The sequence below is a fragment of the Phyllobates terribilis genome, unplaced genomic scaffold, assembly GCF_046119375.1.
Source record: "Phyllobates terribilis strain yellow unplaced genomic scaffold, ASM4611937v1 Scaffold_13__5_contigs__length_258822181, whole genome shotgun sequence".
Taxonomy (NCBI): Eukaryota; Metazoa; Chordata; class Amphibia; order Anura; family Dendrobatidae; genus Phyllobates; species Phyllobates terribilis.
The window spans coordinates 77,256,508-77,275,075 of record NW_027362773.1 but is presented as its reverse complement, the minus strand read 5'-3'; the positions used below and the strand labels follow the sequence as shown (position 1 = coordinate 77,275,075).

The 18,568-nt window shown below is 45.0% G+C and overlaps 1 protein-coding gene across 1 annotated transcript in view; it reads right to left on the bottom strand.

The window, feature by feature from the left end:
- Nucleotides 1-2,824: 2,824 nt before the first annotated feature.
- Nucleotides 2,825-18,568, bottom strand: part of LDLRAD3 (low density lipoprotein receptor class A domain containing 3) — a 150,582-nt gene continuing 134,838 nt past the window's right edge. Inside the window, exons 5-6 of the mRNA XM_073658140.1 lie at nt 5,502-5,847; nt 2,825-5,330 (exon numbers count right to left, since the gene is read on the bottom strand). Of these exons, the coding sequence (XP_073514241.1) occupies nt 5,093-5,330; nt 5,502-5,847 (584 nt within the window). The 3' untranslated portion in view covers nt 2,825-5,092. The remainder of the gene's footprint in view (nt 5,331-5,501; nt 5,848-18,568) is intronic.

Genomic DNA, 18,568 nt, shown 5'->3' with positions numbered 1-18,568 from the left:
AATTGCCGTAAGATCACACACAACCTATAGGACAGGAGTGGCGCCATTTTTGTTTTAGGAAAGTAGCCATGTTTTTCCAATCTTTTACAGCCCCTTCAAACTTAGCGATAAAATGGTTGATAACAAGGAGCAATAAGCTGACTATAGCCAGTTCCTCAAGAGGGACGAGCTCCCCATAAATATATAGGAGTATTAGCATTCGGCTTTAGAGCCCCGTCAACAACGTCCATTCGAGCAGGAACTGGGTTAGAAAAGGCACCATGGGCAAACGATATTGAACGGGTAGTCTGATAGAGACGTGCCGGTGAGACAGGTCATAGGGTCACTTTCGTAGGGGTCCCAGCTACCAAATGAGACCACCCTTCCCAATGTCCAGAATGGCCCCCCATTCTACTGCCTACAAATTCCTCCTGTCCGTGGACCATGGTGCTGGAACGAGGCCTCGCTTGGGATGCCGCGTTGGATTCGGTTGTAAATGGTTCGAGGTTTTGGTCACTTCCGGGAGGCTCTACAATCGGTTCAGGCTTTCAGACATGGTTCTTGTCAGGTTCTCCGAGATTATCAGTTTACAGGTTTCATTTTATCCAGTTAGTCCAGAAAGGATAAATTATTCCCGACGTCTGAGAGTTGTCGTTACGAGAGGCTCGACTCCAGGGGGTCACGGGAAGGTACTGATGCTCCCGTGCAGTGAGGCTTTCCCGTTACGAGAGGCGCGACTCCAGGGGGTCACGGGAAGGTACTGATGCTCCCGTGCAGTGAGGCTTTCCCGTTACGAGAGGCGCGACTCCAGGGGGTCATGGGAAGGTACTGATGCTCCCGTACAGTGAGGCTTTCCCGTTACGAGAGGCTCGACTCCAGGGGGTCACGGGAAGGTACTGATGCTCCCGTGCAGTGAGGCTTTCCCGTTACGAGAGGCTCGACTCCAGGGGGTCACGGGAAGGTACTGATGCTCCCGTGCAGTGAGGCTTTTCCGTTACGAGAGGCGCGACTCCAGGGGGTCACGGGAAGGTACTGATGCTCCCGTGCAGTGAGGCTTTCCCTTGGTGCGGCTGTCATTGTTCCCCACGCGCAGACATTTGTATTTTGTGCATGCAGCGTGATCTTTCTGGAGACGTTAATATTAAATAGTCTGTCTTTTTCCCCCTCAGATCTTGGTGGTATTTTTTCCCTTTTTTACTCGGAGCTGCTCTAGTTTTCTGCATGTATGATAATTTTGACTACTCAAGTCTCTATCCAAATAATTGCCTGTCTACAGCTTCAAAAGAAAAGATAAAGAATAAAAAAAAATAAAATAAAAAATTATCCAGGTCGTCGAGAATATCTCACAGAAGAGTAGAAAAAAAGCCGCCACTGGTACAGATGTGATCAAAACAAGTTGAGATTTTAGAAGGCGCTGGTGTCGTCTGTTTAGAGGAAGACATTGTGTTCATGGAGCCAAAGTTCTCCTGAGGTGTAGGAACATCTTAGAGGAGTGCGCCTGGTTCCTATGGCTGTATGCTGCTATAGTCCAGATCCACCATTATACCTGCATGGACATCAGTGGAGTAAGACTAACCCTGTTGAGCACTTATCTCCCTGGGGAAGATGGTGGCATTGCATGGAGCGGGGGCCAGCTGCCGAGTCCCACTCCATACAATGAAGGTGCTCGGGGGTTTTATCTATCTGCCACAGCTAGCAGGGATGGTGGTAATGTACTCCATGAAAGCTGTGGTCACTAGCAACATCTATGGGTTAGACAGAGGCTACTCTTCCACCCCATTGTCCTCCCGCCATGTGCTTGCAGGGAGCGGATGGGTTATCACCGCAGTTCAAGCTTAATGATGTGTTATATTTGTGCACCTTTGATCGTTTAATGGACAATAGACTGCAATAAAGAAGTGTCTCCCTTTCTCCGTTTAACAAAATCTTTTTTTTTTCTAATTTCATAAACACATTTGATATCACCGCGCCCGTGACGGTCCAATCTATTAAAATTCTGAATTCTCTATTTTGCATGGATGGAGAACACCAAACAAAAAAAAAAAACACTGAAAAATAGCAATTCTGACATTTTTGTCATCTCGTCTTTCAAAAAAAATGTTGTAAAAAAGGCGATAAAAAAAAAATGTTTATATAGTAAGATAGTAGCAATGAAAGCTACAGGTCATCACATACAGAACGAGACCTCAGCGGAAAAATAAAAAAGTTCTCAGAATATGGCGACAAGCCAACGTGAAGAAAAAAAAAATCAGACTGACCGAAGTATAAAGTTAACGTCATTTATAAAATCAAAAGAATTGGGTGTTCATTTTTTTTTGGGTTCCAATCCATAAATATATAATTTTCTTTACATTTTCCTCTATACTCCAATATAGATAAATTACAACTAGTCTGGCAAAAAAAAAAAAGTAAGTCCTCACACGGCAATGATATCGGGAAAAATAAAAACTTATGGCAAAGAAAAAAAAAAATTGACCCCAGCAAGAAGGAATAAGAAGGGAACAAAAATGGAGGAGGAATGATAAGGTGTAAGGCACATGGTGCCCCCTCATGACTCTACCTCCATTTACCTGCCACCAATGCCAGTCGGATACCTGGCAGTCTAAAATTAGTTTCTAACCAACTGAGTAAAGTAAAAGGGATCGTAGTGGTTTAGAAAAACATGGCCGCTTTCTTCCAGAACCATCACCCCTTCTTTTCCGTAGGTTGTGTCTGGTATTGCAGCTGAAGTCCATGGAAGTGGACAGGCATGGTGCTCTCCGAAGGAAAACATCAGCCATGGTTTTAGAATACTAGACAATCCCTTTAAAATTTGATCCATTCACAAAATGGCTTCCTCCGCAGCTTTTAAAAAGACACAAGTGTATTTTTGGAGAAGATTCATTTTTGACACCTTAGGCTTTTCATTCTGCAGCCGTGGGCTGTGGCTTTTGTACCACTCACACGATCTACACCGCAGTCTGGGGTAAGTGCCTTATTGCTTTTACAGGATAACATACAGTTAAGTCTGGAAATACATGAATGGTGACAGAGTCTTCATGATTTCAGCTCTGCAGGCCACTGTTTTTTTTTATTTAAAATGGTGCAACTGAGATGCAATTGATGTGGAGACCTTCAGGTTTAATTAAAGGGGTTGAACAAAAATATCCTGTGAAACGTTTAGGAATTGCAACCATTTTCCTGCAAAGCCTCCTCATTTCAGGGGCACAGAAGTAATTGGACAAATTATCTTTACCATAAATGAAATGCTTTGTAGAGGATCCTTTGCAGCAATGACGGCCTGAAGTCTTGGGCGTCACTATCGCTAGTTTCCTCCTATGTAAGGATTTGGAAGCCATGGACGTCACCATTGCTGGTTTCCTTCTGTGTAAGGCTTTGTAGCAATGACGGCCTGAAGTCTGGAGGCCATGAATGTCACCATCGCTGGTCTCCTCCGGTGTGAGGCTTTGTAGCAATGACGGCCTGAAGTCTGGAGGCCATGAATGTCACCATCGCTGGTCTCCTCCGGTGTGGGGCTTTGTAGCAATGACGGCCTGAAGTCTGAAGGCCATGAATGTCACCATCGCTGGTCTCCTCCGGTGTGAGGCTTTGTAGCAATGACGGCCTGAAGTCTGGAGGCCATAGATGTCACCATCGCTGGTCTCCTCCGGTGTGATGCTTTGCCAGGCCTTTACTGCAGTTGACTTCAGTTGTCGCTTGTTTGTGGCTCTTTCTGCCTTGAGATTTGTCTTCAGCCTTTGAAATGCGGCTCGATGGGGTTGAGATCCGGTGAGGACTCTGCCATTGCAGAATAGTCCACTTCTTTGGTTTTGCAGGATGTTTTGGGTCACTGTCCATCTGTCCTGTGAAGCGTCGTCCAATCAACTTTGCTACATTTGGATGAATCTGAGCAGAAAGTATCGCCTGGTACACACAGGATTCATCCGGCTGCTTCAGTCTTCAGTCTCTTCATCAGTAACCACTAGTGACCCGGTGCCATTGGAAGCCATGCATGCCCGCGCCATCACACCGCTTCCACCATGTGTTACAGAGGATGTGCTGTGCTGAAGATCATGAGCCGGTCCAAGTCTTCTCCAGACTTCCCGTTCTGGGTGATCTTAGCTTAGCTTTTCCAGAACTGGGCGGCTTCTTTAGAAGTTTTTTGGCAAAGTCTAATCTGGCCTATTTTCAGGCTGATTAACGGTTTGCACCTTGTGGAGAACCCTCTGTATTTGCTCTCATGACGTCTTCTCTTTATGGTAGACTTAGATACTGAGACACCAACTTCCTGGGGAGTGTCCTTCACCTCTTCACCTGGATGTTGTGAAGGGGTTTTTCTTGACCATGGAAAGAACTCTGCGATCATCCACCACTGTTGTCTTCCTTGGACGTCCAGGCCTTTTTGAGTACCCAAGTTCACCAGGGCACTTTTCTTTTTTTTTTGCGGAATGTTCCCAACTGTTGATTTGGCCACTCCTAACATTTCTGCTCTCTCTGATGGATTTCTTCTTTTTTTTTTCAGCCTAATCACGGTCTGTTTCTCTTTCATTGAGAGCTCCTTTGAGCGCATGTTGTGGATTCATAGCAACAACTTCCAAATGCAAATGCCACACCAGGAATCAGCTTCAGACCTTTTAACTGCTTAATTGATGGATTAACGAGGGAATAGCCCATGCAGCCCATTAAAGGGTTTTTGAGATAACTGTCCAATTACTTTTGGTCCCTTGAAAAAAAAGAGGCAGCTACATATTAAACAGCTGTCATTCCTAACCCTTTCTCCAATTAGGATGTAAATCCTCTCAAATTAAAAAGGAGAGTCGGCAATTTAAGCCCAGATTGATTATATAACTGTATCTTGAATATGTTTTGGTAAAGAGCTAAAATGCCAAAACTCGTGTCATTGTCCAAATATTTCTGGAGCTAACTATAGAAGAAAGAAGACTGCAACAATAGTAAAACAATACAAATGGAAGAGAGAGAAAACATCTAAAAAAATATACCTCTGCACTCTATAAAAATATAAGGAGCATTTGCTGGTAACAAGATGCCGCAGACCAACTCATGAAACTTATTAGTCTCTTTTAGTACCTCCCCCAGTGTCTCGTAGAAGCTTCTTGGGTGGGTGTCGAAGCCTTCAGACCTCCAGCACAGTGTTAAGCTGGGAATCACTGGGGGAGGACACGCTTTCCTGTGCTTCAGAGGGGCTGCCGGAATCCCAAGAGCTGCTGGGGGTGTCCAGGGTATTGCCTGCAGAACCTGCGCTTGTGGCGCTGCCTGTTCGGGAGCGGTAGGGAGGAAGTTCTGTCTGGCTGGAAGTTTCCACGTCTGAAGAGTACGGTGGTGGCGGCAAAGAGAACCAGGGTGGACAAGAGCTGTAAGAGGAGGACACATTGTACAATGCATGAAGGGAACTCTCATTTTTATGTACTTTCATATATAATCAGTGGTCTCCAACCTTTTGTCAAAACAGCTGGAGAGCCACGGGTTAGAGTCGACGATATTGATATATACAGCCATACAAATTCTATATCAGAGACACTCACTTGTCATCCAGCACTGCCTCAGTATAAGACGGAGGTGACTCAATGTTAACCGGCGGCTGGTAGCCCTCACTGGACACGTAATGGACCCCACTGTTGACATTGTAGGTGACTCTGCAGTTGTGCGGGTGGTCCAGGACCACCAGTCTGGAGAGAAGCAGCGGGTGTTGCAGCCGATGTACAGGAAGACTCATGAGGTTGGTACGTTTCCTCTGATGGTGCAAGATCAGGGCCAACAATGCCACCACCAACACGAAGATGACCGAGCTCCCGATGATGGTGTATGTGATACTGGGGTAATAGAGAAGCTGAATCTCAGAGGATACGTACTCCTGCTCGCTGGTGCCCTCTGTGGAGAAAAACAAAAAAAAGGTTCAAACAAGTGGCGTGAGTCCAGAGCAAGAACATTTCTGTGACTTGATTGAAAGAGATCACTCCAAAGTAAGAAAACATGGTGAACGCATCCAGCAGGCTCATTAGCGGATTGATGCTGCCCAATGATTCGGTCAATGGCTGATTATTATTGCAGTCATGTAGGTTTTACGGCCGGGTACTAGGGTCCCAAGCGCCTTCTCCCATCGACTGGCAAGTCTCACCCCATGTGTCTGTATAGGGAAAGACCCGTCAGTCAAAGGGGTTGGGGCGGGGAGAAGCCTTCGAGGACCTTCCTTTTGGTCTTAGTCAAGACAAAGTCCCCGATTCATCAAGTCTGGCGATGTTCGAGGGTGTGCTGGAATCAGAGGCGCTAAACTCACCTTAATAAATTAGGTGCGTTTGAGAAGTGATGAGCGCCTCCGTGCATCTTGCCACAAATCTTACTCCAATCAGGGACTTGAGCAAGTCCTGCCATCATGGATTAGGACTAGATGGGGGTCACACCACCATCCCGCCGACATTGGAAGAGCTGGGCAAAACTGGCGTGAAAACCTTGGGAGATGAGCAAAAAATCTGCAACGTCTCAAACTGTTTTTACAGCAGATTTTTGGAGAAAACAATTTAGGGGGGGGGGGGGAGCCAGGAAAGATGGCCCCGATTGATTAAAGTAGGTTCTCCCTGAAACACTGGAGTAAACACACACGGCTGCCATAGCGCAGATAGTGTCCGATTCATGCTGCTCGCGGTTCATCCGGCATGAATCTACTTTTGGTTAAAGTGAATTTGACAGGAGATCATTTTGATCCCATTAGGCTGCCATACGTCACAAGGTCTTATTTTCTTCCTTAACACTGAGCTACGACAAAAAAATACAGCACTTTCTGTCCAATAAATGGTCTAGTTGTACCATACGGCGGTCCACCTAGTGCCTACATCTCAGTATTATGTTGCCGCAGGGACTCGGTGGCCTTGGCCACAATCAGCGCAGACAGCTCTGCTGTGCACACGAGACCTTTGAGCATTTCACGGATTAATGAGAGTATTGTACCACAAAGCGAGAGCCCGCTCCGTTATATCTGTCCGATAATGCTTCCGCCATTGGAAGACATGACAGCTCCTTTAAGCCCCGCTCTGAAGTTCCCTCTGCAGAGTGCAGCCATCTGCTCGCTGACATTTTGCAGCAATTCTAGATGTCTGATTTGTAGTCCCAAATTTGCAAAGCAATAAAACATAAATTAAACTGAAGATCTTTCATTTCCCGATGCGGCAGATCCGATGTTACACGGGCGAGTGGTCTGACAGTGTGACATGGCCGACAACGAAATGTATTACAGGGAAAACTATGAAGCCAGAAAATAAGAAGTCACCGCAGTGTGATAGGTTATTAAAGGAACACTCCAAAACTGACACTTAGCCTGGAGCGGGGCCTAGGGGTGCGTAGACTGACAAAGCAGTTGTCGGACGCCGCTTATTCCCACATCGGGAGGGGAGAGGCGCTAATGATGCAAGAGCTGACGAGGCACGCACATCCTGGCAAGTATCTGTAAGCTCATCTGCCCCATCTGGTCAATGCAGAGAACTGCACGCTGTAGTCCAATCGCACACAGCAATTGTAGGAAACTCCGCCCCCGAGGAGCAGTCTAGCAGCTATAATAGTGATTGGCCCACAGTAGCGGTAAACTATATAGTGACACAGAAATGGCAGCCTACATCACACATTCTTTACCTCCTGGATAGCACCCTATGGATTTACATCTGAGCAGATCTTAGATTAAGAGAGAATCATTAAAGCCTTTACTTTCCCAGTATGGTTACTGATGTGCCAGACAGAGGAAAGAGGAGAGCAAATATCTAGCCAATATGTAAAGTCTCTTCAAAATTTTATTTCCATAAATGCAAAAAAAGAAAAAAAAATCCTAACTGACACCAATGGGAACTACCAAGTGCAAAATCATGAATATAGTACTTCCAGCTATATTGTATCTAGAACATACATGTCAAACTCTGGCCCGCAGGGTGGATTCATTTGGCCAGCGATACCAGAACCACCATCCCTATGTGGGGCCATTATACTGTATGGAGGACTATGTGGGGCCCATTATTCTGTGTGGAGGACTATGTGGGGCCCATTATTCTGTATGGAGGACTGTGTGGGGCCCATTATACTGTATGGAGGACTATATGGGGCCATTATACTGTATGGAGGACTATGTGGGGCCATTATACTGTATGGAGGACTATGTGGGGCCATTATACTGTATGGAGGACTATGTGGGGCCATTATACTGTATGGAGGACTATATGGGGCCATTATACTGTATGGAGGACTGTGTGTGGCCCATTATTCTGTATGGAGGACTGTGTGGGGCCATTATACTGTATGGAGGACTGTGTGGGGCCATTATACTGTATGGAGGACTATGTGGGGCCCATTATACTGTGTGGAGGACTATGTGGGGCCCATTATACTGTGTGGAGGACTGTGTGTGGCCCATTATACTATGTGGAGGACTATGTGGGGCCCATTATACTGTGTGGAGGACTATGTGGGGCCCATTATACTGTGTGGAGGACTATGTGTGGCCCATTATACTGTGTGGAGGACTGTGTGTGGCCCATTATACTGTGTGGAGGACTGTGTGTGGCCCATTATTCTGTATGGAGGACTATGTGGGGCCATTATACTGTATGGAGGACTGTGTGGGGCCATTATACTGTATGGAGGACTATGTGGGGCCCATTATACTGTGTGGAGGACTATGTGGGGCCCATTATACTGTGTGGAGGACTGTGTGTGGCCCATTATACTATGTGGAGGACTATGTGGGGCCCATTATACTGTGTGGAGGACTATGTGGGGCCCATTATACTGTGTGGAGGACTATGTGTGGCCCATTATACTGTGTGGAGGACTGTGTGTGGCCCATTATACTGTGTGGAGGACTATGTGGGGCCCATTATACTGTGTGGAGGACTGTGTGTGGCCCATTATACTGTGTGGAGCCCATTATTCTGTATGGAGGACTATGTGGGGCCCATTATACTGTATGGAGGACTATGTGGGGCCCATTATACTGTGTGGAGCCCATTATTCTGTGTGGAGGACTGTGTGGGGCCCATTATACTGTGTGGAGCCCATTATACTGTGTGGAGGACTGTGTGGCCCCTTATACTGTATAGATGACTGTGTGGGGCCCATTATACTGTATGGAGGACTACGTGGGGCCCCTTATACTGTATGGAGGACTACGTGGGGCCCCTTATACTGTATGGAGGACTACGTGGGGCCCCTTATACTGTATGGAGGACTACGTGGGGCCCCTTATACTGTATGGAGGACTACGTGGGGCCCCTTATACTGTATGGAGGACTACGTGGGGCCCCTTATACTGTATGGAGGACTACGTGGGGCCATTATACTGTATGGAGGACTATGTGGGACCATTATACTGTATGGAGGCCTACGTGGGGCCCATTATATTGCGTGGAGGACTGTGTGTGGCCCATTATACTGTATTGAGGACTATGTGGGGTCAATTATACTGTATGGAGGACTATGTGGGGCCCATTATACTGTGTGGGAGGACTGTGTGGGGCCATTATTCTGTATGGAGGACTATGTGGGGCTTATTATACTGTGTGGAGGACTGTGTGGGGCCCATTATACTGTATGGAGGACTATGTGACTATGTGGGGCCCATTATACTGTATGGAGGACTATGTGGGGCCCATTATACTGTATGGAGGACTATGTGGGGCCCATTATACTGTGTGGAGGACTATGTGGGGCCCATTATACTGTGTGGAGGACTGTGTGTGGCCCATTATACTGTGTGGAGGACTGTGTGTGGCCCATTATACTGTATGGAGGACTATGTGCGGCCCATTATACTGTGTGGAGGACTGTGTGGGGCCCATTATACTGTGTGGAGGACTGTGTGGGGCCCATTATTCTGTATGTAAGACTATGTGGGGCCCATTATTCTGTATGTAAGACTATGTGGGGCCCATTATTCTGTATGTAAGACTATGTGGGGCCCATTATTATGTATGTAAGACTATGTGGGGCCCATTATACTGTGTGGAGGACTGTGTGGGGCCCATTATACTGTATGGAGGACTATGTGGGGCCCATTATTCTGTATGGAGGACTATGTGGGGCCCATTATACTGTGTGGAGGACTGTGTGTGGCCCATTATACTGTGTGGAGCCCATTATACTGTGTGGAGCCCATTATACTGTGTGGAGCCCATTATACTGTGTGGAGGACTGTGTGTGGCCCATTATACTGTATGGAGGACTAAGTGGGGCCCATTATACTGTATGGAGGACTATGTGGGGCCCATTATACTGTATGGGGGACTATGTGGGGCCCATTATACTGTATGGAGGAGAGTGTGTGGCCCATTATACTGTATGGTGGACTATGTGGGGCCCATTATACTGTATGGAGGACTATGTGGGGCCATTATACTGTATGGAGGATTATGTGGGGCCATTATACTGTATACTGGTTGGCCTCCAAGTTTTTAATTTTGGCCCTCTGTGGCCATGTCCTGAGCTTGATCCACTAATGGAATTACTGAATGATGACCAAACATGGCGGCTCTCATCCAACTTTAGCGCATTTCCAAATACTTTTCTGTTCAGCAGTCTAGGAAAGATGGGTGTAACCCTTGTACAAGAAGTCATGGTTACCGCCATATTAGATGTTACCAAGCTTTCCCAGAAAGAGTAAATTACAATAACTTAACAAAAACAACTTTATTGGATTTCACTGATAAAAGCTTTTTAGCAAGTAGCTGGTAATGCGCCCGGCAGACGACAGAGACGCGGCCTGATGTCCAAGACCGGTTCCCCCATTACTTGGCGCAGCTCCGCACCAACAGAGGAGAATGACTTTAATATTATGGCTTTGGAATTGAATAACAACATAGGATCTGCCAAAATCCCGGTGTCTGGGAGGGATAATGCCTTGTGGGGAACGTGTAAACACAGATATAATGAAGGTGAACAGGCGGGCTGCTCCTCCTTGCAGAAACAATGCCATCCTCCGCCTGTGAAGCCCAGCGAGGGTTTGGAGCGGCGCCGGTCTCTGCTCCTCCCGCTCCAATAAAAGAGCCATAAAGAGAATGCACACAATGGCGGAGAGGAGAGATAAAAATCACTGCGTAAAAAGAGATTTCAGGAGAGTCCTGTTGCAGCCAGAGATTATACAGGAGTCGGATTCCTACAAAGAACTGGGCTTAAAGGGAAAGTAACCTCGTCCTTAGTCTCCATTTTTTAAACTATATTGTGAATTAGATGTGATCAATAAATGTTACCATCAGCCATGATTTGCAAAAGATCTAGTGTAAGTTCAAGGAAAGCTTCAGAGTAAGCATTTACAAGCTCTATAGAAAAGAGCTTGTAAGCGCTGGTCTTCTTGCCACTGCTATCTTCATAGGAGGCCGGTAACCTAGTCAACAAGCTATGAACAATTCTTAAAAAGCGGAGAGGATCTTTAACAATTCCATGGTTGCTTACTTTGCAAGCAGTTTGCGATCTTAACCATTTGTCATCCTGAGAATAAACAAGTCAAGCCAAATTTGATTATTTGCCTGCTGTGAGCGTAATGAATAAACTGGTTGGATTGTGTGTCCAGAGGGGCTGGTATAGGAGATAAGAGCTTTTTCTATTCTAATAATGAAACAAAGGGCTCCATTAATATCCTGCTCAATTACAAATACACTTCTCTCATTAACGTCTCAATTTTAATAATTAGAACTTTTACGAAAAATAAAACACCTTGACAAGCTGCAATTCACAAGACAACCACTGGGTGGCCACGTATAGCACAAACATCTCACTACAGAGTATCGCAAAAAAAAAAAACACTTTTTTTTTAAAATGCCGCTCATGTCAGGATCCAAGAGCAAGGGTAAGGGTCAGGGTAAGGGTCAGGGTAAGGGTCAGGGTAAGGGTCAGGGTAAGGGTCAGGGTAAGGGCGGACACATCTGTATGTAAAATCAGAAATTTGTCCAGTGTGGTTTCCAATTTTTTCAAGAAAAATATACTTATTAGTTTATTTGAGACAGCACTTCATCCTGAAATGTCACCTACTGCGCCCCGTCCAGTCTCAGGATCAGACACCCACCGATCATAAAGCGATGGCATATCCTAGCGATCACATTATGGGATATTAAAATCAAAGTCATGCATTTTATTCTTTAGATGCCACTAATTAGATGTAAATACATGAAAAACGGTGGGCCCGATGCATCAAAGCCTTCATGCCGGGAATTCAGGAGTAAAAGCTTTGAAAAGCTGAAAAATGTAGTTGCAACTCGGAGCGGCGTCTAAATGTTGCGCCTTCACGTTAGTTTCTCAGGACTCGGACGTGGCGACTACCGCTCATCAAATTCACAAGGAGAGGCGGCGTTTGCTACTCCGCAAATCTTACTCCAGATTTGTGGCAAGGCGTACACCACTCGACAGACGCTCCTGATTCATGAAAAAGTGTGAAACTGACTCCAGCATTCCCCGTTCATCAAGACTGGCGCAAACAACACCGGTCTTGGTGAATCAGGTCCTATGAGTTGGTAGCCATTTTTTTGGAGACACACTTTCTCTTCATTTTGCCAGAGGTGCCATGACTCTGTTCACATCAACAATCAGTCAATATTTCTGTAATATTTGATGGGAGAAATAGTGCTGCAAATTAACAGACCGCAACAGAGGGTCCATAGGGTCTGTCAGGAACTGCTGGTGTTCGTCATGTGATGGATTCTACCGTAATGGTCTGGAGCGGCGCTGGAAACCGGGGAAGACGGCAATCGGTAAGTATAGTAACGCACAGGTTTAGGCAGTAAGACATTTTGTGGCAGTGTTTCTTTAAACAAGAATCAGAAGATTCGGCTGGCTCCAATGCAATGACTGCGCCGACCCCTCCCTCTAATGATGAGACGACTCTGCTGACCCTGACTCAGTCTGTACAGCAAAAGCTAAAAGTCAGCGGCTGAAATACCAGCCTCAAGCATGTTACAATAAGTAAATATTTCAGAAAAACTTAAAAATGTTAATATATTTTATGTTCTGATGATGAAACATAACAGCCACTTCTAGACAAAGTGTATTTTTCCCTTTAAGACGGAGATGATGAGAGCAGGAGAGAGGAAATAAGAGTCAGGTCCCTTAGATAACGGCAGTAATTGAATTCCATTCATCATCATCCCAGATTTGGATCAGCTGAATGGAAACCGCAGGCAACTGGACGCGGTGAACGTTAAAACCTCCTAAAGCAACTAAAAAAATAAAAAATTCATCGCCGGGGCGGAGGGAGCTGTCGGGATTCATTACATACATGCTCTGCACGGCCTCTGAATGACAGAAGGAACGAGCTGTCCATGATTAAAGAGATTACAGAGGTGTCTAATTTCTGTCACCTAATAAAATGCGGCTTTGCGCTGAAATACTGATGCTGACTATTGGATTTGTTGCACGCTTACGTGAGACTTAATCAAATAAATTGCTGCCGTGTGTGGAGCGGCACCTTAATAATCCGAGCCACAGATTACACACAAGCAACCTTGTATCTCCGAATATCAGACTTATGAAAGTGCAGCTGAGTATCCCGTCTGCCGTCACCTCGACCTGCGCTCACTAATGTAATCACATGGAAAATGCACCGACCTCTGCAACATCAGCGCACTCATCTCCTAAAGTACTCTGTGCTGCTGGGGCGCCCCCTCATTGTCAGCCTGTGACCTCTGTCTAGTCTTCATTACCGCCCTCACCAGTCATATACTCTACACTACTAGAATCACAGGAGGGCACAGGTCACCGGCTCCCACAGAGCAAACACTCAGACATTGTGCTGCTGGGGTCAAAGATACATTTATGTACTAGAAGAAGAAGCGTGAACCCAAATATTGTCTAAGTCACATAGAAAAATAAACCTGTTCAATAAATTGTGTAAATACGTTTTCTAGGTATCTTGAGTTACATCCTGTATTATACCCCAGAGCTGCACTCACTATTCTGCTGGTGCAGTCACTGTGTACATACATTACATTACTGATCCTGAGTTACATCCTGTATTATACTCCACAGCTGCACTCACTATTCTGCTGGTGCAGTCACTGTGTACATACATTACATTACTGATCCTGAGTTACATCCTGCATTATACTCCACAGCTGCACTCACTATTCTGCTGGTGCAGTCACTGTGTACATACATTACATTACTGATCCTGAGTTACATCCTGTATTATACTCCAGAGCTGCACTCACTATTCTGCTGGTGCAGTCACTGTGTACATACATTACATTACTGATCCTGAGTTACATCCTGTATTATACTCCAGAGCTGTACTCACTATTCTGCTGGTGCAGTCACCGTGTGCATGCATTACACTACTGATCCTGAGTTACATCCTGTATTATACTCCAGAGCTGCACTCACTATTCTGCTGGTGCAGTCACTGTGTACATACATTACATTACTGATCCTGTACTGATCCTGAGTTACATCCTGTATTATCCTCCAGAGCTGCACTCACTATTCTGCTGGTGCAGTCTCTGTGTACATACATTACATCACTGATCCTGAGTTACATCCTGTATTATACTCCAGAGCTGCACTCACTATTCTGCTGGTGCAGTCACTGTGTACATACATTACATTACTGATCCTGTACTGATCCTGAGTTACATCCTGTATTATACTCCAGAGCTGCACCCACTATTCTGCTGGTGCAGTCACTGTGTACATACATTACTGATCCTGTACTTATCCTGAGTTACATCCTGTATTATACTCCAGAGCTGCACTCCCTATTCTGCTGGTGCAATCACTGTGTATATACATTACTGATCCTGAGTTACATCCTGTATTATACTCCAGAGCTGCACTCACTATTCTGCTGGTGCAATCACTGTGTATATACATTACTGATCCTGAGTTACATCCTGTATTATACTCCAGAGCTGCACTCTCTATTCTGCTGGTGCAATCACTGTGTATATACATTACTGATCCTGAGTTACATCCTGTATTATACTCCAGAGCTGCACTCACTATTCTGCTGGTGCAATCACTGTGTATATACATTACTGATCCTGAGTTACATCCTGTATTATACTCCAGAGCTGCACTCTCTATTCTGCTGGTGCAATCACTGTGTATATACATTACATTACTGATCCTGAGTTACATCCTGTATTATACTCCAGAGCTGCACTCACTATTCTGCTGGTGCAGTCACTGTGTATATACATTACATTACTGATTCTGAGTTACATCCTGTATTATCCTCCAGAGCTGCACTCACTATTCTGCTGGTGCAGTCACTGTGTATATACATTACATTACTGAGCCTGAGTTACATCCTGTATTATCCTCCAGAGCTGCACTCACTATTCTGCTGGTGCAGTCACTGTGTATATACATTACATTACTGATCCTGAGTTACATCCTGTATTATACTCCAGAGCTGCACTCACTATTCTGCTGGTGCAGTCAGTGTGTACATACATTACATTACTGATCCTGTACTGATCCGGAGTTATATCCTGTATTATACTCCAGAGCTGCACTCACTATTTTGCCGATGGAGTCACTGTGTTCTTCTTATCCTGCCTTGATACTGAATTACATCCTGTATTATCCTCCAGAGCTGCACTCACTATTCTGCTGGTGCAGTCACTGTGTACATACATTACATTACTGATCCTGAGTTACATCCTGTATTATACTCCACAGCTGCACTCACTATTCTGCTGGTGCAGTCACTGTGTACATACATTACATTACTGATCCTGAGTTACATCCTGCATTATACTCCACAGCTGCACTCACTATTCTGCTGGTGCAGTCACTGTGTACATACATTACATTACTGATCCTGAGTTACATCCTGTATTATACTCCAGAGCTGCACTCACTATTCTGCTGGTGCAGTCACTGTGTACATACATTACATTACTGATCCTGAGTTACATCCTGTATTATACTCCAGAGCTGTACTCACTATTCTGCTGGTGCAGTCACCGTGTGCATGCATTACACTACTGATCCTGAGTTACATCCTGTATTATACTCCAGAGCTGCACTCACTATTCTGCTGGTGCAGTCACTGTGTACATACATTACATTACTGATCCTGTACTGATCCTGAGTTACATCCTGTATTATCCTCCAGAGCTGCACTCACTATTCTGCTGGTGCAGTCTCTGTGTACATACATTACATCACTGATCCTGAGTTACATCCTGTATTATACTCCAGAGCTGCACTCACTATTCTGCTGGTGCAGTCACTGTGTACATACATTACATTACTGATCCTGTACTGATCCTGAGTTACATCCTGTATTATACTCCAGAGCTGCACCCACTATTCTGCTGGTGCAGTCACTGTGTACATACATTACTGATCCTGTACTTATCCTGAGTTACATCCTGTATTATACTCCAGAGCTGCACTCCCTATTCTGCTGGTGCAATCACTGTGTATATACATTACTGATCCTGAGTTACATCCTGTATTATACTCCAGAGCTGCACTCACTATTCTGCTGGTGCAGTCACTGTGTATATACATTACATTACTGAGCCTGAGTTACATCCTGTATTATCCTCCAGAGCTGCACTCACTATTCTGCTGGTGCAGTCACTGTGTACATACATTACATTACTGATCCTGAGTTACATCCTGTATTATCCTCCAGAGCTGCACTCACTATTCTGCTGGTGCAGTCACTGTGTACATACATTACATTACTGATCCTGAGTTACATCCTGTATTATACTCCAGAGCTGCACTCACTATTCTGCTGGTGCAGTCAGTGTGTACATACATTACATTACTGATCCTGTACTGTTCCTGAGTTACATCCTGTATTATACTCCAGAGCTGCACTCACTATTCTGCTGGTGCAGTCACTGTGTACATACATTACATTACTGATCCTGAGTTACATCCTGTATTATCCTCCAGAGCTGCACTCACTATTCTGCTGGTGCAGTCACTGTGTACATACATTACATTACTGATCCTGAGTTACATCCTGTATTATACTCCAGAGCTGCACTCTCTATTCTGCTGGTGCAATCACTGTGTATATACATTACATTACTGATCCTGAGTTACATCCTGTATTATACTCCAGAGCTGCACTCACTATTCTGCTGGTGCAGTCACTGTGTATATACATTACATTACTGATTCTGAGTTACATCCTGTATTATCCTCCAGAGCTGCACTCACTATTCTGCTGGTGCAGTCACTGTGTATATACATTACATTACTGAGCCTGAGTTACATCCTGTATTATCCTCCAGAGCTGCACTCACTATTCTGCTGGTGCAGTCACTGTGTACATACATTACATTACTGATCCTGAGTTACATCCTGTATTATCCTCCAGAGCTGCACTCACTATTCTGCTGGTGCAGTCACTGTGTACATACATTACATTACTGATCCTGAGTTACATCCTGTATTATACTCCAGAGCTGCACTCACTATTCTGCTGGTGCAGTCAGTGTGTACATACATTACATTACTGATCCTGAGTTATATCCTGTATTATACTCCAGAGCTGCACTCACTATTTTGCCGATGGAGTCACTGTGTTCTTCTTATCCTGCCTTGATACTGAATTACATCCTTTATTATTCTCAAGAGCTGCACTCATTTGATGCATTTTTCATCAGCTTACTTTGTTAGTGTGTTGTCGACAAGCTTGTCACACGTTTTCAATACAGAAAGCAGAATTGTGAATGCAGCTCTGGAGTATAATTCAAGCGGTCACGCAGGGTCAATGTGAGACTAGTAAGAAGTTGAGTCTCTAAGCATTTCACATGTAAAGATGAGCACAATATTTATGGTCACAATATTCCGGGTTTTTCAGCGACATTTGACCACCTGTAATTTTCTTACCACGATACACCTTTAAAGCAGACACGATCTTTACAACCAGCAATAACGCCAACCAAAACCAGGTCTGACATTCCCTGTTATACACTTACTCTATGTATTACTGTTCCTGCATTCTCTAATGACAGCGTTTATATTGTCAGCTGCTGTCACTGAAAAACTTGCAGAAAACAGTAAAAACCTGGCGGTAAAGCTCCAGAGACGCAAGCGCAACCGCGAGGCTCGCTCCGTATGATCCCTAATTATACTTCTGCAAATGCTATGATCAGGTGGCACAATGCCATAATACAGAAAAAAAAGAAAGAAAGCTTTCATGCTATTTTCTAGCATTTTGCCTTTTCCTCAATTTTTTCAAAATTATTTTCTCTTCTAAATTTGCTTGGGGGCAAAACCAGTTGTCTGCGTCCCCCCGACCCCTCGCACGTCCGCGCCTTCCTCCGGGAACCAGCACCCGATGGCTGCAATCATTCCAAACGATGCGCAATATATTTACACCGCCATATAGATGTATCTGTTTAATCACAGCTTGTAAGTTTTCACTTAAAGCGGCGCCACGAGGCGGCAATAATGGCAGCCGATAATAAATCGTTATTGCTTTCAGGAGAAAAATCACTCGGATTTTAGAACATCTGAGCGAAAGAAAATAAAGAAAAAAGTGATAAGTGGCTGACAGATCGTGACTATTGGAGCTAGAAAGTCTCCATATATTACCGCAATAGCATCTAATAGCGAAATTCCTACAAGGCTTCGCATCATGGAGGAATTTTCCAAC